The sequence below is a fragment of the Ascidiella aspersa genome, chromosome 7 (genome assembly GCF_963924565.1).
Source record: "Ascidiella aspersa chromosome 7, kaAscAspe10.2, whole genome shotgun sequence".
In the NCBI taxonomy this organism is placed as follows: domain Eukaryota; kingdom Metazoa; phylum Chordata; class Ascidiacea; order Phlebobranchia; family Ascidiidae; genus Ascidiella; species Ascidiella aspersa.
In genome coordinates, this window is record NC_139453.1 from 20,899,016 (window position 1) to 20,925,608 (window position 26,593).

A 26,593-nucleotide genomic window follows, 5' to 3' on the forward strand; every position below is an offset into this window, starting at 1 on the left:
TTGAAAATACATTTGCGCCAGACAAGAGCGCAGAAAAATCTTGTAAATGAGGAATTGCGTAGCGACCTGGTTCTGTGACTGCATTAAGTCGACGATAATCGCCACAAGGGCAAGGGTGATTAACAACCAACAGCTTGCGGAACGCCGAATAAAATCCATTTCCAACATTTTGCTGAATTCAGCTTTTGCAAGTTGCAATTTTTCTGGTGGCAGTCTTCGTGCTCTTGCGTGAATCGAATAAACTGCGGTAAGAATATGAAGTGCACACCATGTTTCGTCAATGTTTGCAAAAAGCTTGTAGCCTACAGGAATTCTAAGGAAACTCCATGATTATGTCATTGTAGCGACTTTTCAACTTTGCTACTGTGTACAATCCTTGAGGCGCTTGTGACGCTGTATGCAAGGCGATGCTAGTGAACGACATAGCATTTACAAGGCGTCGGCGCCGCAGTTAACGTGAGTGAGCTCTGAGAAAATCAACGCCAAAGAGGGGGCGGGAGCCATTCGCTAAAATAAATTTCCAACAAAGTGTGCCTGAAACCAAAAACGCGGACACGACGTAGTAATATTTTGTGTAATCAGCAGTTATTCGTTTCAGATCGAAGTGTGGTACGGTCTGCTGAAACCACACGCGCGGTTTGAAGTCCAGAAAATTGGTAGTTTTAAAGAAAGAGCGTTTGTTGTTTGGGCAAAAAGCCGAAATATTGTGGTAGGATTCTAGACTTGCGAACGTCAATGCAATTTCGTATGCTAGGCGGCCGTAGATATTCTAGAAAAATTGCCCTCAAAGAATGGACTCTGTAAAGAAAGGCTAATGCACTAAGCACTTATAGTTACGTTTTAAGAATAGAATAAGGCTACCTCAAGACTTGACCAGAGTTTCTGTGCTGCCACCTAGTGGCAAGCGATTTATAATATAGGGTACGCTAAGAGTTCCGCTAGGTGTCGCACCATGCATATAGGGGTTTATTTTTGCTCTCGCTGTACAGAAGAGGGTTGGCTCTTTCTTACGGTGTGTTTATCATTACGGTAGACCCAGTACAAGGGCAACTACACAATTCTAAATTCGGGCAAAAAGCCGAAATATTGTGGTAGTATTGTAGACTTGCGCACGTCAATGCAATTTCGTATGCTAGGCAGCCGTAGATATTTCATCGAAATTACCCCCAACGAATCGACTCTGTAAAGAAAGGCTAATGCACTAAGCACTTATAGTTACGTTTCAAGAATAAAATAAGGCTACCCCAAGACGCGATTGGAGTTTCTGTGCTGCCACCTAGTGGCAAGTATTTGATAATATAGGATACGCTAAGAGTTCGCTAGGCGTCGCACCATGCATATAGGGATTTATTTTTGCTCTCACTGTACAGAAGAGGGTTGGCTCTTTCTTACGGTGTGTTTATCATTACGGTAGACCCAGTACAAGGGCAACTACACAATTCTAAATTCGGGCAAAAAGCCGAAATATTGTGGTAGTATTCTAGACTTGCGCACGTCAATGCAATTTCGTATGCTAGGCGGCCGTAGATATTTCATCAAAATTACCCCCAAAGAATCGAGTCTGTAAATAAAGGCTAATGCACTAAGCACTTATAGTTACGTTTTAAGAATAAAATAAGGCTACCCCAAGACGCGATTGGAGTTTCTGTGCTGCCACCTAGTGGCAAGTATTTGATATATAGGATACGCTAAGAGTTCCGCTAGGCGTCGCACCATGCATATAGGGGTTTATTTTTGCTCTCGCTGCACAGAAGAGGGTTGGCTCTTCCTGACGGTGTGTTTATCAGTAGGGTAGACCCAGCACAAGGGCAACTACACAATTCTAAATTTTCGGGCAAAATAATGCAAACATATATGACCGTGAATCTTCAATAAAATAGCTAGGTGTCGCCACTTGCAAGATAAGACCCCCCTGTACAAATTTATTGGGAAAATGCTTTCACCTTTGGAAAAAATATGGCCAGCCTAAAGCTTTATTGTTACCTTTAGAATTTACATTTGAAAAACTAAATTTTGCTACTGTACCTTCTGGCGCTAAAAAAAAAAGGTGGTATAATTTTAGACCAGCGCCGTTTTTACTGGCACCATAAAATATTTTTTTTATTGCAACAAGGCAACGTCAAGTTAGGTAAAATCAACTTATATGATATACAAATCTTTGGAATGGCCTTTTTGATCAGTCTAGTTAATGTATTTATTATGTACATTTAACTATGCTGGTTGGTAACGCTGTTCTGACAACAACATTTTTTAGCATTTATTTTCGTATAATAGTAACAGCAGCAGGTAGCAGTAAGGTTTAATTGAAGCTATATGCATAAGTAGAATCAGGTATTTTATTTAATTGCTTTTAATATCTCATGGATGTCCTGAATTAGTTGCTGTGTTTTATATGATGTTTGTCTGTGTAATCCACTAACAAACATTGGCCACCAGATTCCCAATCGATCACTAACTGGTGTTCAAATGTCAAAATGTGGGATATTATCACATTCCGGTGCACTTTTTGTTTATTGTCATTACTCTGGTAGGAAGACATATTCGTGCCTAAATAACTTATCCATAATACAAAATCTCTGCAAATAATTACTATTTTCTACACAGCAGCAACTCTGTTGTATTACAAATAGAAAAACAACCATAACTAAGGAAAACAAAGTCAAATGACACTTGTAATTAAACAAGAAAATAAAAGGTAAATTGGTAAAAAGTTTTATGTTGCATTTTCTATAAAGTACCCTTTTTGAATGTTGAAAATAAATAAAGATTTAATAATAATGTTAACAAAATGCTATCTATGTTTAATGAGTAATTCATTATATGTCAAACTACCACCTTCGGTGCTTTCAAGTTTATATTAGTTTTAGCCAGTTGTTGGGTGACAATATTGATTTAAAAAATGTAAAAATCTTAACAAATTCCTATGTTTTTGGTAAAATTTATGTTTTTTCTTGTTGGTTCTCATTACACGTCACATATTCAATGAGACAAAAGTGGTCCAGAATGTATGTATTATTTTGTGTCTTGCATTAATTCTTGCTCTTTAAATCATTCCGATAAAAATATACCATCGCACGACAGCATTCCATCCTCAGCGAACTTAAATCATTCCGATAAAAATATACCACTTCGCTGTTGTTCCATGTTGTTGTTTATTGCATTTTTTTTACACAGTACAAAAGTCTTCAGGAAATATTTACAGGTTAGCACACATCTATATTATTAAATCTAAGTAATCTGAGATACTCCAATCAGCAACAACAATTATATTGTTAGTTTAATATCAAACTAGTTACATGAAAAAAGAAACTTGCACTGTTATTCATCAATATTATTATTTGTCATAAATTCATGCATTGTTGAAATTCTGATATTTATTAAAAAATAACTATACTCATGCAGTTTAAGTGGAATTACTTGCAGACTTTACTTAAATGGTTTAGTGATGAATTCCAGTTCAAAAAATCTAGGTGTGTTCCTGCAATCAAAATTATTTGACTAAACCTATTAACAGTCACAGTGCGGACTAAACCGGTGCTGTTTCAAATTTTTTGAATGTTTTTGTTTCAATATTTATATTTGTAAGGGATTTGTCTCAAATATAGCTTTTTTAACCTAGGGTTTATTCCTAAACAAAAACCTCGTGGTCAGCCTGTGTATGTGACGCTCTGTTCGTTTTAAGGCATTTCTAGTCAAGTCAACCTGTCCTTAAATCATCCAGGAAGCAATATGTTTTACAATTGCAACGTTTTCAGTATTTCAATAATGTGGAAGGCTAGAAAGTCAAGAAAGAAAATGAATACATTTTCTAATAATACAGATGTGTTACTGAAAATTATGCTACTTCAGTAGAGTGTAAACATAAAAATAATCGTGCTATTTTGTATGTTTTCTGAAACAGCTCTGAGATTTCAATATGGAATAACCGAGGATTTTGTTTTACAATTAAAATTTGTTAAATTAACAGAATTTAGGCAAAGGTAATTTTTAAGCAATAAAGAAAACCACTGTCGGAAATTTAAAATGAATTGTTTTCGTCTTGTAGTTTTTGTTTTTGCTGTTGCAGTAGTACAGACACAAGGTACGTAATAGTGTAAAAACGAAAAACGAAGTAATACCAGTCCAACGTGTGTTTGGTTTAGGAACATGATAACACAATACTTGTTGCCTTTTCTTTTATTTTTTTTAATATTTTGTTATCATCCAAAAGTTCCCCAGGAATTATGGTAAAATAAACATTATAGTTTCAGCCCTGGCAAGTTAGGAACTTATAATTAGGTTTTATAATTGTACTATACTCTTAGTGAACAGCGTTGAAAATAATTGGATTTATCCAAGTATGTTGCATTCTTATGTAGAGCATAGAGTTTCCTTCTCATTGAGTTGTATGTGTTCATCATGTGGTAAATTTTTACATCACCTAACAAGACAACCGTAGTATATAAAAACATATCGTTTTAGATAAATTCTACATTTTAGATGAATTTGTACAGTTAGGGTAACCTATAATCAAAATAGGATTATATAGAAAGAGATTCGAGACATAACTTTCTATTTTCGGTAGGCCTATAACGGAGAAATTTGTCACTGAAATCTATATGAGTATAGTTAAACAACGCTCGGTTATTCATAGCTCTCAAATGTTGGAAATGTCAGTCGGCAAGTATCACGCAATGCAAGTCTGAAGGGTCATGGGAACTTTGTGCACGAAACGAGGTTTGTAATTTACATGTTGAAATAATTGATCGTTTGACAGTATGACTGGTAGCCTTTAATATAGGGTTACCAACTATTTTGGCTTAAAATCAGGACGTTTCCAATCAGTCACCAAATCCATAATTTTTGTGGTTGTTTAAGTGTGACGTTAGCAAATACGTCATAGCGTGTTTAGAGCAAACAATATCTGGACCAATTACCCGCTAAAGTGACGTTTGAAGCATGTGGGTTTTATATTACAAGTCTCATTGAACTAATTTGCCTCGGCAATCAACCTCGCTATTGCTTCAATAAGTTTTGCTGTTGTCTGATTACAATTCCACACAATTTGTGTTGGCTGGTGTTGAGCTGGCCAGCCAGAAGCCGGCAAGCAACACAACCACTCACTGTATTGTCTAAACAAGACTGGATATATTGATATAAGGTTTCGCATAAATAAGTTGAAAGTTTGCATAAAAGAGGAAAGGCGACACCAAAAAGCGGAAATGATTTATAATCCAGCGCCTTTTTGGCAGCCGGGAACTTTAACAATAACGCGTTCACACAGGTGAAATACTTTTATCTATAACGGAAATATATGTGTCACGATATAACATTATTCATGTGTGAAACAGCCGAATGCTTTGTTCTCAGTATAACAGCGAGTGTTTGGTAAAAGGCGTAAAAAAGTGACAAATCATAAAATATTTGATAAATATACAACAGGATGTTTTTGGTAAGGATGCGTTATGACAATTTTGATAATTAGACGAGAAATAATAAAGGGGCGCATGTTTTTGTTGTTCGTTAATTACTTAAAACGATTAATTAAACACGTAAAATGGCCACTGCCACCACAGATACTCGACCGCTAAATTTTTGGCCAGGGTGCATATAAAGCCCTGGCTATTTGTTTCCTTGTTTGTGTTGTTATGTTTTTTTTGTTTGTGGAATGCTCGTGGAGCGTTGGTCGCGAATTGTCCGATCATTGAACGCGTTTGCGCGATTGTTTTTTTATGCTTCAATTCATGCTTCTTCGACATTTGTTTCATTGTTCTTGTGTGCCAGGTGGCACGCTTCTTTTGTGTTGCAAGATGATCTTGACGTCAGCATTTGCTGATTGCTTGAAACATCGTTTGCTTGCTGTTCGAACTCAATGTTCGCATCTTGACGTCAGCATTCGCTGATTGTTTGAAACATCGTTTGCTTGCTGTTCGAACTCAATGTTCGCCATGACAGAGCAGTGCTGTTTCGCTTTTGCCGTCGAAATTTGTGAAGCATCTGGGGAAAACCCCGTTCGGTGTTCTTTTGAAAACCGATCCGCGCCTTGCGTTTGATCTCTGCATCGCCCAACGCTTGTTTGTGTTTGTTTCTGAAAATTAAAATAATTTTCGGCAGATATGTTGTCCAAATATTGGGGAGTACACTGTGGCAATTTAGGCCATTCAAACACACACTTACACTTTGATTGCGAATATATTCTTTAGTCTTTATATATATCAATTTTTCTTTTTGGTTTTTTCATTATTGAATTTTTTTTTATATATATATATAGGCGCTTTAGGTTACATTTCAAATTCACACAAATTGCAATTCATTACAATACATAATTACTCACATTACACATCTCTTTGCGATTCAATACAAAATTAAATTCTATTGATTTTTAACATTGAGCAACATTTCCTTAAAAATTTGCATATTTTAGTTTGCACAATTCGTTCAATGTAAGTTTTAAAATAACGACGCATCACAAGAAAATACGCTTTAAAGTTGCTGCTTATTCACTATTGCTTTCAACAAAAGGCAGGAAATGGGGTGTTCCTAAAGTTGTGATTTGAAAGCTAATGTTTCACGTGTGGATAAATCATTATGCTTTTTGATACGAGGTATTTAAACTCGTGTGTAAACGCGGCTGGGTGATGAGAGAAAAACAGACAAAAACCCAAAACGTACCAATTGTTTAAAAGAATTCGGAAATTTAACACAAAATTATTTCGTGCGCAACAAAATTAAGTCGTGATTCACAAGTTTAACGCTTTGATTTCAAACTATTGAGCTCCAAGCACAAAAATTAAGCTCTTTTAACATTTATCAAATATCGTGCGATCGACGTTTAAGCTTAGACTTCATAGATATAGACTATACATAATTTGCGAAATGCGATACATAATGGTTTGATAAACAGTCGCATAAAAACAATTTACAGACCTTTCGGTCGGTATTTTAATAATTATACATATATATATTAAAAGTATAATAGATTTTCACCTGATAAACTAGGCAGAATCAGTTATTGTGAAATCCATAATTCCGTTTCGTTTTCCATGATTCCAAACGGTGGTGATGTCTTTATCGGCAACGCTTGTTTATATTTAGTGTTCCGTAATCCAAGCAAATGCTTTGCTGACGATATGGAGCGTCTTTCGATGTATCTTTCGACGAGATCAATTCTTCCAACAGCTAGCTTCTTGCAGGTTTCAAACATAATAGTTTTTAGGCAGTCGCTTGTAGGTGGTTCGTTCGTCACTCGTCGGGCATCAATTTGAAGCATGTGGGTTTTATATTACAAGTCTCATTGAACTAATTTGCCTCGGCAATCAACCTCGCTATTGCTTCAATAAGTTTTGCTGTTGTCTGATTACAATTCCACACAATTTGTGTTGGCTGGTGTTGAGCTGGCCAGCCAGAAGCCGGCAAGCAACACAACCACTCACTGTATTGTCTAAACAAGACTGGATATATTGATATAAGGTTTCGCATAAATAAGTTGAAAGTTTGCATAAAAGAGGAAAGGCGACACCAAAAAGCGGAAATGATTTATAATCCAGCGCCTTTTTGGCAGCCGGGAACTTTAACAATAACGCGTTCACACAGGTGAAATACTTTTATCTATAACGGAAATATATGTGTCACGATATAACATTATTCATGTGTGAAACAGCCGAATGCTTTGTTCTCAGTATAACAGCGAGTGTTTGGTAAAAGGCGTAAAAAAGTGACAAATCATAAAATATTTGATAAATATACAACAGGATGTTTTTGGTAAGGATGCGTTATGACAATTTTGATAATTAGACGAGAAATAATAAAGGGGCGCATGTTTTTGTTGTTCGTTAATTACTTAAAACGATTAATTAAACACGTAAAATGGCCACTGCCACCACACGTTATACATACGTTCATGTTTAACGCAAGGAATAAAACGCAAATCAGGTATCGCTTTTCAGCAAGTTAAGACAGACCAAATACAACAAACCTATATTGGTGTAACGTATTGAAAATGTTGTCTTACTAAAAACCCGACATTTTGGTTGAATATGGACGGAAAAAAGTCCTCAAAATCGGGACTGTAAAATCGAGACGTATATGGTAAGTCAACTGTAATATGAACATTTTTATTTGTGTGCAAACACGGAATATGGCAAGCCCGACGAACGATTTTTATATCTGTCAGGTTTAAACGATGAACAAAACTTCAAGTAACAATATAAAGTTGGATTGTAATTAGTAGTGAAAGTATTTTTGTGTGTTTTGTTATGTACGTGAGTTATCATATATTGTGTAATTTGAGCATCTTAACATTGAACAATGAACTTACTTAATTAAATCGCGTGTATTTTAATTAATTATTATCGAAATTTAACAAAACAAACTCGCATTATTTACTCGAACGCATACAATCATGTGCGTTACTTGCTACCAAGGAAACGAATGTTGTATAAAGCTAATTTATTTAATGCGAGTGGAATGCCTGTGGCATCAATCATTATGCTCTTAAATTAAGAAACCTTAAACTTAAAAGGTTTGCTACTTTGCAGCAAAGCTGTCATACTGAGGTGCGCACTCGACGGTCGAGATTGGAAAGTATTTCAACGGGATGTAAACAAACCCAAGCCTGTGTTAACGATGCATCACAGGTTCGTAGATTATAGTTAGGAAATACATCACTTTTCTATCATAAAAAACATCAACGTGCTGCTGCGCAAGCGCACGTCAAACTCGGCACTTGATTAGACGAGTATTCTTACTAAAGCACATAATCTGACTCAAATAGAACAAAGTTGTCAGCAACATGAATTAACCAGTCTAAAAAGGTATATAGTTTGCATCACCGAAAGTTCGAATATTGTTTTATGTATGACCCGAAGTTCGAATCTTATTGCATTTGCAAACCGATTAAAATGCCCACGCTCATGCCCTATTGCTTTATATTACTTAGACAGGCATGTTTTTCATGAGACACAAAACAACCAAATCGCATTTTCGAGCGACATAAAAGTTTTGTGCAATTTTAGAAAACATTAAGGTAAAATAATAATAAACTTGTATCTCACAACCAAACGAAGTTTTAACTACAAAATATAACTTTTGGATGATGTTCCTTGATATCATTATGCCTATTTTCTCTTCGTTTTCAGCCAGGATGCATCCCTGGTGGGCAGACTTCAGTTTGCAGGTGTTGCTGTTCAAGAGACCGTTGTAACCAGCAGCTAAAACCAGTTTGTAAAGGAACGACGCCACGACATAATCCCATGCCAAGTATAGTATAAATCCAGCCTCTGCATTTGATAGTTACGGCTAACGTACCATTATAGTCTAAATGCATAAAAGTGCCTGGTTCGCTAAACCGGCTTTCTTTTGATATAGCGTATTATAAAAATGTAATGTTTGTATTTACTTACATTTTATTTTCAGCGCGGAGGCTGTGTCATCGTCACAGCCCAAGGTGCTGGAATTATGTTCATCTTATACGAAGACCGCTCATTTTTGAATGTTTTAGCAACGGCCAGCCTGTGTCGAATCGTGCAATGAACAGATGTGGCACTTCGTGCCATTTTAGCTGTGATGAAGGTATGCTAATACGGTTTTTAACTTCAGTTATGACATTTTACATTTTCTAACAACGTTTTAAGTTTTTACATTTTGTACTTTTAAAACTTTCTACGAATGGTGTGACGCAAATAGGCATTGCTATTTTATTATCATGAAATACAAATTTTTCGTTATTTTTAAACGTAAGACTAAAAAGTACTTGCTAGAATAAAAAGTAAACTTTAATCAGGTCACTTTTCCTGTTTATATACCCATTTTTAATTGTTTAATTTACATTTTATTATAAAAATATATAGGTTACAAACTTGTTGGGTATGACGAACTCAGATGTCGATTTAGCGAACGATCAACCAAGTTCAGATGGTCTCACAGCATTCCAAGATGTGAACGTGAGTATAGTGTACCACTGTGCGCATTATCCGTTATTTAATAAAACAATGACGGTTCGGTAAACGCTTGATGTTTTCATTTACAAAGCTTTTGGGATAATTTTTATCATCCATTACAATGTGAAATATGGTCCTGCCAGTATGGTTCTCAACCGCGGCTCTGAGAGTGGCTTTTAATGATCTTTATGGCGGCTTAAAGTTAAATTCGACATATCAACCATTACCTTTGGTAAAATACTTGATTATCTGCTATACTTAAATCAATAATCTATTTCCCTTAAAAATTAACTTAAAAGCTTGTTGGTAAAAAGTCAACAATTCTGTTACACATTTTGAGTTCGCATGACGTAGTTAATAAAACGCTCCAATAAATATAACATAAAACCATGACATCACAACACATCTATAAACGGCAATGCTTTCGTGTTTGATCGAAATGAACTAAGGAGCACATACCAAGGGGCTGATCCAGGGGGACACCAGGCCAAGCCCGCTAAACTATATATATTTTTTAATTTCGTAGCGCTTTGCGCCAATTGTTTTCTGTCGTTAATGTTTTTGTCGGTTTTAGGGACTTCTATTTAATTCAGCCCAAACCGCCATGCAAGGTAAACATGTCCTGCAGGGCGAAGGCTGCAGTAATAATTCACAAACTCTACTAAGTGCAGTTTTTGTTTAACTATATTACACAATAAATGCCATTATATCCCTCAAAATGCGAGTCTCTTTTATGTGGCAGCATCACGTATATCCTTTATATTGAAAGTTTTGCTAAATTTTTGCGCACGATTTATTTGAGAATAGCAAGTGTTTTTAGGAATAATTGTTTAATAATGTTATTATGTAACTGACGTCGTCCCTTAAAAGTTGCATGACCATATCCAAACAAAATCCTTGTTCCAACCCTGCATATAACACATGTCACGATGTCAATACCAAATGTCACGATGTCAAAATACCTTTTGAAGAATGGTCGCCTACTTCAGGAAGAAAATAGTACGTTTCAGAGTAAATGGCAAGGGAAAGTTTTTAAATTTAAAAAGAACAAATAACCCATCGCCTTATTTGTGTTAAATTTCGATCACGATATTTCTCTGCACTCTTTTAAAAAAAGGTCTGCTTAAATTTGGCTCTGAACGCTGACAAAGGTTACCACTGGCCCGACCAGGAGCGGCCTCCACCCACTTCAAACGCCTTTTTTACGTTTTGCGTATTTCATGTCCTTCTTCGGTATGCAACACCGCTTCAAAAGGCATAATGTTTATGATAAATCACATACCTTGAAAAAAAGAGTCATGAATAGTTGGATCCCAAATATGTCTATCTTTACAGCGAACACTTGCGACCCGTCGATGATGCATGTTCATCCACCACTTGAATGCACAGATTCCAATCTTGTTGGCAGCGAATGTCTAAAATTGTGTCCTAGCGGATATCATCCTAATCACGGCAATCCAATTCGATGCGGTAAGGGTAAACTGGTTTTGATATGAGAAAGATGTTCACAAGACAAATGTATTTAAATCACAAAACAACAAAAATATTTTAACGTTTTTTTTGATATTCGGTATAGAATTACGATGCGTTGATATGGATTAGATTCTAATATTCTAATCATTGGAAGATCTTATACCGTTTGCGAGAAGCTATATTTTTCTTTAGAATTGTCATTTTAGTTTAGTAGTCAAGCCTATTCTTATTTTGGTATCACCACACTGCCTTTAACTGTACGATTTGAATTTCTCATAATTTGTGCTTTAACACAAAATATATTTAGAATAATGGCATACAAACGTACACCCAACAACATAAATACTATTCTAACATAAATTTACATAAACTCTCACCTGAACATGTCAATAGAATACCTAAAAACAAAGGAAAGTAGGGGGGGCGCAAAACTTTCAAAATGTGCTTTATAGGCGCTGGAGGGCAATGGATTGGTGAGGTTCCACAATGTGTTGCGGATGATTGTCAGCCTCAAACTCAACCGGAACACGGTGATGTTTCTTGCAGCGACGCCAGCAACGAACACAGCAACTGCACGTAAGTCTATAATTGCCATGGGTTCCAGTAAAAACATTTTTCGTCGTTCCTGTAAGAAAATTATTCTACTTTCAACCCTGAATTTCGCTTTAGGTTTTCTTGCGATCACGGGTACCAATTGGTTGGTTCCAAATATCTGCAATGCTTACGACAACAAGGTCGAGGAGCCGAAGCTTTTCCGCGAAACGACAAGATAACCATCGTTGAGCCGCGTGTTACAACTCCAAGATGGATTCCATCTACTCCACCAGTGTGCAAAAGTATTACCTTCATGCAATTAAAATAACACAGTACCTGTGGTTGAGACAATGCGAAAAAATACATGTTTTTTAAAGCTATTTAAATCTCAAGCACACAAATGAGCACAAAATTCAGGATTATAATGCTACAATGCAGTTACAACTAGGGCTGCGGAGTCGGTTAAAATAAACCGAGTTCGAATCCGCCATAAAAAAGTAAAGTCGAGTCCGACTCCCGAGTCCCGGGTCCGATTCCGGCCAAATGTGGGATCTTGTCGAGTCCGACTCTACATCCTATATTGTACCCATTAACGTAACATAGTTAAGGTACAGCAATTTACTTATAGGGGTGTCATATAATTTATCCACCCACAATAGAGGGTTAAAAAATATTCTATTCCACCTTTACAATTTATATATTGCGGAAATATTAGTTTCAAAAATGCTACTGCGCTTGCGCACGTCGCGTAGTTATACTCGAGTCCCGAGTCCGACTCCAGCAAAACAAACCGACTCCGTAGAAGCCCAAATGCGACTTCGGCTCCGCAGCCCTGGTTAGAAGTGCTGACCGCGATAAGCTTATATAGGTATCGTAAGAAATATGGTATATAAGCTCTTGCAAAATTTTGTATTGACAAACAATATAAAACAAATTAACGTTTCGTTTTTCTTTATGTTTTCAAAGGCGATTGTTGTTCATAACCAGCTTAAAATTGATTCTTGTTTCTTAATAGAAATATATTTGGCCAAGGCGGGAGATGGCTTTACCAGTACTTTGCATCTTAAACAATCGTGTTGCTCATATAGTTATCGAATGGACCTCATGGGGTCCATGGTCTCCCAGATGCTCTGTGACGTGCGGTAAAGGCGAAAGTACAAGAAAGAGATTGTGCGTCGTGGGTCAGAAAGGCGCTAGTGGTTGCAAAGGATCCGATATAGAGAGGAGAGCGTGCGATCGTGGACTTTGCATAGGTAAGTTGAATTTTTGGCTTGGCTTGGCCAAATTTCGTCTTACTCTGCGATATCTTAGATTCCAATGGAAAACCTTTTATGTTAATCAAATGCACCGCAAACTCTGTCTATCTCTTGGGTTTTAGCAAAAACTTTACCTATTGATATAACTAGTGAATTTTTTTATTTTATTTTCATTTAGTCGTGTTTATATAAACTGTTCCTATACCTGATTTCAGGCGGGACAGTTCCGTTTTAAATGGGTCTTTGTCCCGTCGTCCCGCGTTTTGAATAGCCAACATTTTACGGATATAAGTTTACTGTGATAGGTCCGTTTTGCCAACTTGATGAAGAGTGTTACCTGTGTGAATTTTATTTTCTTGCCTTAAATATCAATATAATTGCTACGTCGCTATAGCGTGCAATTGGTCCAGTGGTTGGGTTGATTGCAGCGTGTGCATTAACGACATAGTTGAGTATTAGTAGGTTTTGTGTCTCGACGATAGGAATTCAAAATAGTATTATACTATATTGTAAAATAATAGTTAATTGTATTGTAAATATTGTTGCTTCATATATATTATTGTGTTTTTCCATATAGTAGTTTAGTAGTAGGAGTGTAAATTGTACGACAAATAAGAAGTTAAATAAATAACGCAGGAAAATTTAGATTTTATTTTTTTCAGTGTACAATTTCTTTTTTCGGTGTAAATTTAATCAAGATAACCGAGACACAAGTTGTCTGTATGAAAAATGTGCCGAACGAATAAACTAGCAAATCCAAGTTTTCTCGCGCAAATTTTTGACTTATTCATTCTGCGTAATCAACCGAAATACATTTAGTCCTGTTTTTAATTGCACATTCTCGCCCTCTTTAAGTTGCGTGTTTGGGGTCGTCACGCTATGACGTATTTCTGTGACTTAAAACTTATAGGACCACAAAAAATGCTCAATCTGTTTGAAAGCGTCCCTATTGTAAGGTCAAAAATATAGTAGCCTCTTATCATGCTCGTACAATATCCACTACGCATATGCGTTTAATTTAGCCATACGTATATTAAAATATTCAAATTTTGATGCTTGGAAAAAAATGCAACAAAAACAGCTAATCGTTTAAAAATATAGATATTTTTACGTTTCTAAACGGGGTTGCAGTGATGCATTCAGCATGGTGCTAGACCTATAGTGTGAACAAAGAAATCACATTAAATTACTCATTTAAAGTCTACGTTTGGAATTTTAACCTACATATCAAGTAGGCCTGGATAAATTAGGTACCGTATACTATGCGACGTATAAATTTAGAATGGACAGCTTGGAGTAAGTGGAGCTCTTGCTCAGCGTCATGTGCTGGGGGAACCCAATTTAGAAATAGAGAGTGTTTAAATGGCAATCCTGGTGACAGCGGATGCCCGTTACCCGATGAAGAAAATGAAAGATGCAATTCGGACGTTTGTCCAGGTAACTTGTCATCCTGTAGGTGAGATATTACCAGTGTTGTAGTCACTGAAATTAGTAGTATCAATAAACTTAAAGATAAGTCTTGTGTACAAATGACTGATTTAAGATGATTGATTAAATGACTTGACCTAATTTAGTAAATCTCCTGATCTTTTTGTTGAATTATGATAATATAATCTCCAATTTCTGTACAATACATGTTAAATAAAAAGCCTATAACCCGTATTTAATGAAGTTTTGTAAGGTAACTTACAAATCAATTGGATCTATGTCTGTTAAAAAGATTTGTTAATAATACTGTTATTAATTCATACTTTTTTGCCAAGATTCCGTGCTAGAATATTCTAATTTAAAAAATTAAAATGATTAGTTTACTTCTGATTAAACACCTCCTGATAAACCTGTATGTATAGTGTGCAAGGAACTTCCACCAATAGCAAACGGTCGATACGCGTGCACCGACGGCCAACACGTTGGAAGCGAATGCTCTTTCGGCTGCAATTTGGGCTACTCTCTGAACCGGGGTCAGCCAAACAGCACAGTTTGCGAAGTACGCGATGGGATGGCGAATTGGAACAACAAACTCCCGACATGCGTCGCTGGTATGAGATGGCCACATATAAATTTAACTAAGTTATTTAAAAGGCTCAAAATACATTAAAAGCGGCTTAGTTTTTTGTAAGTTTTCATTGTTTGCATTAGTACACAAAATCATATACAAGAGAGCCGTCTTACTTTGAGAACGACTAGCATTTTAATCCGAATGTAACATTCACAGGTCTTGAAATAGAAGGCTTTAAGCTTGTCATGTTACAGATGCTATAACAGTTTCTCTCTTAAAACATACAAACACATATTTGTCTTTATAAATAGAGACACAATAGGTTACTGTACTTTTAATAAAGCGTTAGCCTAATATTAAAAACACCTTGCCAAATATTTGGGTCGCGTAACCTTGGGATTGTAATTTTGAGTCACGCCTAGTAGTAATTACGGACCCCTGCTTCAAACAACGAATGGAGATGAATTTAATGGCAAATTTATTATCATTTTCTAATTGGCATATGTCGCAAGAATCTGTAATTGGTATGACGCTTTTTGTCACTTATATTCACGCAATACCACACTTACATTTCGCGCTCTTATTGAATCCTAAATATATTTAAAAATAATAAAAATAAAACTTTATTTGTACTAAAAATGAATTTGAACACACTCTATAGCCGAGCGTATTATTCTTTCTTACAGAATAACAAAAGGCGCGTTTTCCAAACAGTTTAACGAACTAAGTTTTAAAAAAATAAATCCCACAGAGATTGCGCCATGCAAGCCGGAAGTATTGTCGGACGTGGTTTTTGTTCTGGACTCATCGGCATCAGTCAATCTCGAAAGTCAGTTCGAAGCAGTTTCTAATTGGGAGAGGATTCTTGACTTTGTCAACAACGTTATCGGGTATGACGAGCGTATGCTAGCACTTTTCAATCCCAGACCTAAATAGTTTCACGGACAAATGAACATAATTGTCGCTTTCATTACATCTAAGAAGCCAAAAATAATACTATTTTGTCTTTTTTTGCTCATTTATTTTCTTTTGCGTTAAAGTGTTTATGACAAAAGCCTAAATAGTTGGTGATTATTATACGTTTAATAAAATGTGTAAACTTTTGTCCCAGTGTTTTAATGAAATTCTCGGTCTAATAAATTTCCTAAATCGATACGTTGAAGTTAAACTGCATTTGAAATTAAAAAGCAGCAAAAAAGAAAAAAATCGTATGATAATATTTCATAAAATCGCAGCGCATTTAAAATGCGAAACGACGCCACTCGAATAGCGGTGATCACATTTGGCGACAGCAACCCGGCATTGAGCGGACAACACATTTTCTTCACTCAATACGCCAACGACAAGTCGGCATTACAGGCGGCAGTTCTTCGACTTCGATACCTCGACACAGACTGTAAGATATTCCACGATAACTAAATGGCGGCTATCTGTACATTTATAGCAGATATACTGAAACTTTCAGGCTTAGCGGTCTGTGATAGTAGGGGAGTATTATTAAAGTGTATGTTCCTGCCTTGACAAGATATATTTTTATCTTACAGAGAAGAATTTAGAGTCGTGTTGTCAATTAACTAGCGAGAATTGTTTTTGACGTATATAATTTTATTCGTTAGAAGATTCGAAGATCTTCTGTAAATGTGCAAATAAACATACCCTGATCAAAGTATGTGTTTAAGTTTAAGTCATGTAGTTTACGAACTATAAAAACTTTTTAAAAATGTGTAACAGAATCATTTTTCATATGACTATTATACGGACACCGACAGTGCGCATGTGAATCACTTAGCAAAGAGAAATAGTAGTAATGAATTTTGCATTTTAAAACGTAGGCCTATTAGCTTTTACCAATCTAGTTTAAGGTCTCCTCCGTGAATAGTTTATTTGAAACATATAGGAATAACATAGCCATTCTTCAAACGGCTTCAAGACCCTGATTACCGCGTTTGCGTTCAATGTGTAAATCGACGGCAAAACATACAATATAATAAAAGTTTATTTTAGCTACAAATACAGGAGCAGCATTGCAATATGCCGATAATGTACTATTCTCTGCTGCTAATGGAGACAGGCCTGACGTGCCTAACAGTTTGGTTGTGATTACGGACGGCAATTCGACGGACGATGTACTTCAACCTAGCAATGCTTTGAGGAGCAGAGGTGTAAAGGTGTGTGTCGAAATTTGTTACTTTTATCATTTTTATTCCTTTCGTCCGGCCCGCGATGGGATTTTGAGTGGCCCGCAGACAGTTTCCGGTGTTACATGATAATGTGGCCCGCGGCAACAGTCTGTCGTAATCCCCCACTACTTGCCCCAAGTAGCCTACTTTTCACTTAAGTCAGCTAGAAGCAGTATGTTTGCTGTGCAATGAAAGTGGTGTGTTTAAAGAGTACGACATTAGCCGCCATTATGCGACAAAACATATAGAACGGTCATGTTCAAATGGCGGATCGCGATCCGGTTCCGGATCTTTTCAACCTTTTGTGCGGATCTTCTAATGTAGTCTTGAAAACATAAACTTGCTACAGTGTCTTATGTGAATACCTATTGTCAGTGTTGATAAATTTTGTAAAATATCAAGCATAGAACGAGACTCCCAAATGCTAACCTTTGTGAGCGTTTGAGGATATCAGTTAGCGACAGAAAGCCCCAATTCGATGCTATTGTAAGACCTGAAGTCTAAAACAGAGGTCGGCAACCCACGGCCCGCGGGCCGGATGCGCCCCGCTTCGCGCGAATGATCTTACTACGTCCAAATTGTTCACGTTTTGATTTTGCTGGAAGAGCAACTCTCCGTTATATATATTTTTTTTAATTTTTTATTTTCGGTAATGTAATAAAACTTGCAACAAATTTAAAAGAAATGCCGGTATACATAAAAAACGCGCTCGCTTCGCTCGCCACGTGCGCCCTGACTTAAAAAGGTTCACAAACACTAAACAAGGTTAACTATTAAAGTTATCGCGTTTCTTTAAAGTAGTTTTATTACACTTTTAATTGGGAGTATGAATGACGACGTTTGGGCTCGAATTTTAAACCAAACAAACGCCCTTTTTCGCGCTTTACGCCAACGCTTTACTGCCTCCTTAAATGTAATTAAACACGCTTTTAAGTGAAAAAAAAAAGATCCGAGGTCCGCCTGATTAAAAGTTGTTCTAACATTTTAATAACACAATTCTCAGTTAAATTTTTGTGCTTTCTGAGTTTGGTGTTGGCCCGCGACTAGAAAAAGGTTGCCGACCCCTGGTCTAAACCAACTCATCATTTTTATCACTGAAACAATCTTGGTGCTGTAGCACACTTCACTTTTGACTCTTTCAAAGTTATCAATATGTTGTAGGGTACATTTACATAAATAAAGCACCATAAAATTAAAGCGTGTCTAATATGTTTACTATTCGCATTTGGTGGATCATCATGTTGTTAGGTATGACTGTGGTGGATCATGGCAGAAATCATTTGAACACCCCTGATATAGACTATGGCAGTCCAATTAATATATCGATCAGGAATCCGGCCCGCCTAGTACTTCATTTCCCATATCAGGCCCGCCGACTGGAGAAGTTGCCCGCCCCTGGATGCAACCATACCACAGTAATGCGCTATTTGCCATTTGTTTTTGAATTTGCCGGTTTATTTCTGCGTTGCATATAGCTTATAATATTTTCACACATAGAAAATATTGTTTGACATGAACCTGGCTTGTTGTTACAGATTCTAGGTGTTGGCGTTGGGGCAAATGTTGTCAAACATCAAATGATCGACATTGCTCGGCCAACTGAACCGGTTTTACTTTCGGACGGATTTGCGGCGCTTGACCGTCTCCTTGCGGCCGAAGTTGTGCGAGACTTATGTTCAACAAGTAAGGTTTATCTTCCATTTCAGGTATTTCTAGTTTGGAAATAGATAAAATGTATTTTGGGGTAGGTATACCATTTCGAAATCAACGAGTATAGTATACATAGTATACTCGTTGATTTCAATCTACAGTATAGATCAGGGGTTCTTAACCTTTTTTGTATGTTTTACCCTTTTAACAAAAATGAATGTCAGATTAACCCTCAACATATCACATTTAAAAGTGCTCATTTATTAAAAATTTCATCAGTTATATTTAATGCGGCGGCTTTCCTTACTTTGGCAACGAGTTGTTTTATGCCTTAATTGTAAAGTAGTAGATAATACAAAACGAATATCAGATTCAACATGCTTTAGATTTGATAGTAAGCAATGCAGAGATTCGTATCAATTCGCATAGAAAAACGGAACCAGAATATTTAAACTAAACTTAAAACACGCTGCTCACAGATACGTTACCTATAAATCTATGCCGTGACTGCCGAAAAGCTTATTATTTCAAGCAGCAAATGACGTAACAATGATGTAACTAAGAGATAATCAAAGTATTCTTTCGAATAACAAAATCTGCCTGAATCCGAATGGTGAAAACAAACGATTCTGGTTGCACATCAATGATAAAGATTTTACTAAGTATAGAACTTAGCCAACCGAAAATCAGTTTGTTTGTATGTAATAAAAAGATAAATATATTTCGCTATAAAGCATCTTCAGTATCTAAAAACATAACACAACATAAGTCAAGAATACGCTATAAAAACCTAAACCAACTGTTCTAGGCAAGTGGTGCACTACGCAAGCCGCAACTGCTGCAACTAAATGACGATGCAATCAGTAAGTGACGTAAACTGATAAGACAGATAAATGCGCGCCATGAGGTGGAAAATAAAATAGAGAGAGGGCAAATAGAGAAAACTAAACAAAACAAAGTAAAACAACAAAATAAGACACTATTTAAAACGAGGAAAAATCATTTTTTGGATGTTTATGCTAGCATTTATAAGGTTAAGCCATTTGTCCTCGCACAGGTCTAGTTGGTTGACCTCGGGTTGCTCTACAAAGGCCACCTTGAAACAATTACTTAATGGTGGCTTGGAGGCAAAAATGTGGGCATGGTAGGAAGCATAATGTTTTAAAAGAGCAGCTTTGTCCCCGTCTTTCGACAAAGAAAAGGTTTTCCACGTCCCTCTGTGGCTATTCCATCTGGTGGAGAACGAATTTTTAGTTTGGCCAACATATTGTTCATTACATATAACACAAGACGCCACGTAAATACCGAAATTTTTACAGTTTAAACATTGATGTAGTTTTATGGTTTTACTCTGTGTGATAAGTTTATTTGTGGGAAAAAACATTGTTTGTAATTTGCCGTGATGACCCCAAAGACCACAGTGGCCACATCCATTGGATTTGGGCAACTCTTTGTCTTGCACGATGTTAGAGGACGCTTGCGCCAGCATGCGGAACTTTGTGAACTTGTTGGCGAGGGTATGAGGCCTTTTGTACGTCACCATGACGTTCTGTTGGTAAGACCTCTCTTTCTTTGTTAATTGTAGAAGATTGGGAAATCCGTTCGCCCAAGGAATTTTCTTTGGAGTTCTAACTTTTTTCAAAGGCCCGAAACGTTCCTTCCAAAGCGTTGCCAGACCTATAATTTTACGCACTACACCCTTAGGAAAATTGGATTTTAAGCATTTAGTTTGAAGGCGACGCAAACTTTGTTGATAATCGTCGTCGAGTTCATTCAGTCGCCTTAGGCGGGTAGCTTCTCCAAAAACTACTCCCTTGAAAACAGAGGGTGGGTGATGAGATCTGCCGTTAATAAAACAGCGATCAGAGGCTGTCGGTTTGGTGTTGTCTTTTGTGATGAAACCACACGGTGAAGACGTTTTTGTAACATGGAGAACATCTAAAAACTCCAGTTGATTACCATCAGTAGCAGTGTTGATTGTTCTGAAAGTGAGCTTTAGATTGTTTTGCTCGAATACCTGCTCCAAACATGAACGTATTTCATCAGTAGTTTCTTGACCAAAAGAAAGCCAAATTATGTCATCGACAAACCTTTTGAACAATTGCGCTTTCTTAAGGGTCTCATAAGCACTTTGTATAACGTAGTGCATAGTGATGTTGGCTATGGAAACAGAATGGTTATCGCCGGTTATTATGCCCTCTCGTTGATTGTAAAAACAACTGCCATTCTGCGTCACTACGTTGTTAAGGCAGTATATTACCAGTTCAGCAATATCTTTTCTGGACGATTCTAGGTACGTAGTATGTTTTTCTAAAACAAACAATAAAGCCTCTTCTACAAGGCTTCTTTTAACGCTGGGGTACAGTTATACCACATCTGCAGCAACAAGAAACAAAGGTTTGCGAGAACGTAGGTTGTATGAACCCGCTGCTTTGCGTTGTTCTGACCAGAGGGACAGACTGAGCAAATAATCTTTGCTGTCACGGCAATACTCATCCACTTTGGATTTGCAAAACACAACGCTAATCGGTTTTAACAAAAACTCTAGAAACGCTGTTACCCGTGAGGTGGTAATATTGTCAGCTGAAATTAGCAATCGCACTTGTATATTATGTATGGAAATATACGGAAGACCTTCAGGGGGGTATTTATGGCATTTGAAAAGAGGGTAGGCGTAAGCAGGACTTATATTGCAAAATTGTTTGGGGTGGAGACCCGGAACATGTTGGTATCGACCATGTATTATTTTAATGCCTGCTGTCCGGTATAAAAAATTCATTCATGATACCTTTAGTATGAAGACGTATACGAATTGCATCGTATAAGAATTGCATCATACAACCTACGTTCTCGCAAACCTTTGTTTCTTGTTGCTGCAGATGTGGTATAACTGTACCCCAGCGTTAAAAAAAGCCTTGTAGAAGAGGCTTTATTGTTTGTTTTAGAAAAACATACTACGTACCCAGAATCGTCCAGAAAAAATATTGCTGAACTGGTAATATACTGCCTTAACAACGTAGTGACGCAGTTGTTTTTACAATCAACTAGAGGGCATAATAACCGGCGATAACCATTCTGTTTCCATAGCCAACATCACTATGCACTACGTTATACAAAGTGCTTATAAGACCCTTAAGAAAGCGCAATTGTTCAAAAGGTTTGTCGATGACATAATTTGGCTTTTTTTTGGTCAAGAAACTACTGATGAAATACGTTCATGTTTGGAGCAGGTATTCGAGCAAAACAACCCAAAGCTCACTTTCAGAACAATCAACACTGCTACTGATGGTAATCAACTGGAGTTTTTAGATGTTCTCCATGTTACAAAAACGTCTTCAAAAGACTACACCAAACCGACAGCCTCTGATCGCTGTTTTATTAACGGCAGATCTCACCACCCACCCTCTGTTTTCAAGGGAGTAGTTTTTGGAGAAGCTACCCGCCTAAGGCGACTGAATGAACTCGACGACGATTATCAACAAAGTTTGCGTCGCCTTCAAACTAAAAGCTTAAAATCCAATTTTCCTAAGGGTGTAGTGCGTAAAATTATAGGTCTGCCAACGCTTTGGAAGGAACGTTTCGGGCCTTTGAAAAAAGTTAAAACTCCAAAGAAAATTCCTTGGGCGAACGGATTTCCCAATCTTCTACAATTAACAAAGAAAGAGAGGTCTTACCAACAAAACGTCATGGTGTCGTACAAAAGGCCTCATACCCTCGCCAACAAGTTCACAAAGTTCCGCATGCTGGCGCAAGCGTCCTCTAACATCGTGCAAGACAAAGAGTTGCCCAAATCCAATGGATGTGGCCACTGTGGTCTTTGTGGTCATCACGGCAAATTACAAACAATGTTTTTTCCCACAAATAAACTTATCACACAGAGTAAAACCATAAAACTACATCAATGTTTAAACTGTAAAAATTTCGGTATTTACGTGGCGTCTTGTGTTATATGTAATGAACAATATGTTGGCCAAACTAAAAATTCGTTCTCCACCAGATGGAATAGCCACAGAGAGACGTGGAAAACCTTTTCTTTGTCGAAAGACGGGGACAAAGCTGCTCTTTTAAAACATTTTGCTTCCTACCATGCCCACATTTTTGCCTCCAAGCCACCTTTAAGTAATTGTTTCCAGGTGACCTTTGTAGAGCAACCTGAGGTCAACCAACTAGACCTGTGCGAGGACAAATGGCTTAACCTTATAAATGCTAGCATAAACATCCAAAAAATGATTTTTCCTCGTTTTAAATAGTGTCTTATTTTGTTGTTTTACTTTGTTTTGTTTAGTTTTCTCTATTTGCCCTCTCTCTATTTTATTTTCCACCTCATGGCGCGCATTTATCTGTCTTATCAGTTTACGTCACTTACTGATTGCATCGTCATTTAGTTGCAGCAGTTGCGGCTTGCGTAGTGCACCACTTGCCTAGAACAGTTGGTTTAGGTTTTTATAGCGTATTCTTGACTTATGTTGTGTTATGTTTTTAGATACTGAAGATGCTTTATAGCGAAATATATTTATCTTTTTATTACATACAAACAAACTGATTTTCGGTTTGCTAAGTTCTATACTTACTTTAATCTGTAACTAAGAGATATAAGGATGTCACCAATAAACTAAAAAAAATATCAATTAGCGAAGCATAACGTTACCGATACTAGACAATAAAGAATCACTAGGCTATGACTACGGAGCTAGCTTTGAATTATTAGTAAATTTGAACTAGGAAAGTAGGCTTCCTACCATACCTACAGCTGGCACAATTTTCTGTCCTGCCAACTGATGCGGATATTTTGATTGATAGCTCATTTACCCCCTTAAACGACGAAATTAACCCCAGGTTAAGAAAGGCTGGTATAGATAGATACGTCCTACACTAAGTATTAAGGTGCGTCTAGATTTAAACAACTTCACCGACGGTTGTTGTTTGCTAACGAATGACAGCACCGAAATCAGAAAGACGCTTCTTTCGATTTTTTTTAGCAGACATATATATATATATATATAGGTTTATTGTATTTGAACATATAACAGAGTTTGAAGCAGTCGTCGGCACACCCACAAACGACAACAGATGGGCTAATATACAAAGCCAAGGAACTTTTTTATGAATAAAAAGTAACAAATAAACGTGTGACACTCCTTATCTTTTAGTAGTATTCTCCTGGCGTCGGTGTGTTGTTAACCTTACATTGTCTACTCCGCCCTTATTTTGTCTATGCTATGTGTATATGTTTCTCGTTTGCAGGCGCCACTTGCGAGACCCTGATTCCGTCCGACCACGGGACCATGACTTGTTCCAACGGGAACCTAGAAAACAGCGTGTGCACATTCGACTGCCAGCCGGAATATAGGCGCATAAACGGCCCTTCGGTAACGTGCCGCAACCAACGCGAGCAGTACGGGGTCTGGAGCGGTCCCATTCCTATCTGTGTGTTGGTATGAAGACTTAATTTCACAGGGCGTCTAATTACGCCATAAACGCGTCAAAAGTCGCAAGTTTGTTCACGTACTTAGCTTTTAAGCACGACAAATAAAATTGCATTGCTTGTCACAACATTCTCATTGCATGTATAGCATAATATATAACGACATTCAACATCGGTTTTCCTTATTATCGATATCCTGCAAATTGTAGTGAATCACATCCTTATATATCGTTTTAGAAACTGATCGCTTTCCATTGGGTTTCGCACTTGATTACGATAATTATTGTCGTGCTTTGGTCGAGATTGTATTTTTTGGCCATTTGAAACAATAAAATGTAGGTAAGATGTTGGTTTGTCCCGAGCTAAAAGGTAAAAAAAAAAACATAAAAGCATTTGAGCAAAAACAAGATATGTCCCGAAAATAAATTTTCGGCCCATATAACTAGACGGGGGTGCGGTTGTTCTATATCTTGTCAGGGGATATTTTTCAGGGACTTATTTTTATAGGTGGTTTAATAATTGGGTCATTATAAATATTTACCAGGTTAATTTTTGTAATATTGCATATTACACCTTGGTTTATTCATTTTACGGTTTATATTGAGTTGTAGGCTACTTTCTCTTGACTTGTTTCTGCAAGCAAAAACAGATATGGTCCGAAAATTTTCTGCCATCCCTTCCGACGTAAATAAAAATATTTTTTCCGCATAAAAACGCTTTTTGTTTTAACCCTCTTTCCTCCTTGCCCTCCAACCAAATAAAAAAAACAATTTATTTTCCACTATTAATAAAAAACTTACATCAATTAAAAAACTATATGTTTAATGCCCCTGAAACAATAAGTCTCTATCCGGGAGTAAATATTTCATTAACAAAAACAGCATTTTTAATTTTTTTTTCAAACCTTCTTCAAAAAATGCACCCCCAACTCTTGGGCCCAAACCACAAAAATCTATAAGCTTTTTGATCAATTTTTGGTCTAAATTCGACTCAAGAACAACCAACAGTTTTTCTCATCAATCAACATTTTGTATTAATTTGCCATAAAACCACCCAATTGATGGGTTGTTAACCAATGACAAGGGGATGGTAGTATCATTTTTTATGGTTTACTAGCGATTTGATTAACATAAATAGCATATTGGCAAACACTACAAAAGGGGATATATTGCTAGATATTACTGTCGCTAGGTAGGCGGAGAGAGCTTCAAATAACTTAGAACCCGTTCATAATTTTGAACCTATAAAACCAATTAACATAATAAACATAAATTTTCAAGTCGAAAGCCAAATATGCTAATTCTTTAACTTTAACTTTATGAGTACCAGGTTATAGACCCTCTAATCTAAATTATTTGAGGCGCAATTAACAATCCGTTTTTTAAATACGAACAATGAACAGGGTATAAACAAAATACATTGTCGCACTTCACTTAACTTAAGCTGCTTGTTTGCGCACTGTTATGCGTGACAACAGCAAGGAAATTAAAAACTTAAAACGTTATGACGTTTCCGGCCTTTTTATGCCCCTTAAACCATCATGTTGTTTATCAGAGATTATGTAAATAATATGGCAACCCTAGTAAATAGTATTTCACGACAGATTTTGTTTTGTTTACTTGTGAATATAAAATCTGTTTCTTACCGTATTCCGTATATGTTTATTAAGATAAACATTTAGAATGCGCACACAATTTCAAGATGACGTTATACATTCCGATGAACTGGTTATACTGCGAAATATAAATGCTTATGGTAGCATATTAAACAGTTTCCATAAATGCAAATGACATCCGATGGCAAGGGAGACTTTTAGGTTTTGTATGTATTTGTTTGGCATGACTGGCTTCAGGCGTTTTAAAGTAAAATACAACGCTTTGACGTAATCTGCAATCAAAGTGCCACTTCGTCATTTATTAGCGCGTAACAGCCTCCACAACATTTTCCTTTTAACCTATTATGGCTATCGAAATTATAGTCCAAACAGCTGTACCAAATATTACAGTTGTACAACACTTATAATGGATCTTGTCCAATATTCGACTTTTAACATAACTTATGCCAGCCTTTGCGTTTTAAATGATAATCCTGGTAGCCTAATGGCGATTGTAATGTTTCTTTGAAATGTGTGTTTTCGCTCTTTGAAAAAGTGGAAATAT

At 36.7% G+C, this 26,593-nt stretch overlaps 1 protein-coding gene and 1 pseudogene across 1 annotated transcript; one reads left to right on the forward strand and one right to left on the reverse strand.

The window, feature by feature from the left end:
* Positions 1–4,012: 4,012 nt before the first annotated feature.
* LOC146138275 (coadhesin-like) lies at positions 4,013–24,551 on the forward strand. Its single transcript, XM_083394554.1, has 17 exons — positions 4,013–4,081; positions 4,634–4,716; positions 8,517–8,615; positions 9,117–9,237; positions 9,394–9,549; positions 9,828–9,920; positions 11,253–11,387; positions 11,843–11,966; positions 12,060–12,226; positions 13,013–13,177; positions 14,462–14,617; positions 15,031–15,219; positions 15,931–16,069; positions 16,415–16,575; positions 17,184–17,347; positions 18,895–19,042; positions 24,254–24,551. The coding sequence occupies exons 1-17, from the start codon at positions 4,024–4,026 to the stop codon at positions 24,448–24,450; spliced, it is 2,355 nt and encodes a 784-aa protein (XP_083250680.1). The 5' UTR covers positions 4,013–4,023; the 3' UTR covers positions 24,451–24,551.
* On the reverse strand, positions 20,171–22,836 carry LOC146138276 (uncharacterized; annotated as a pseudogene).
* Positions 24,552–26,593: the final 2,042 nt, after the last annotated feature.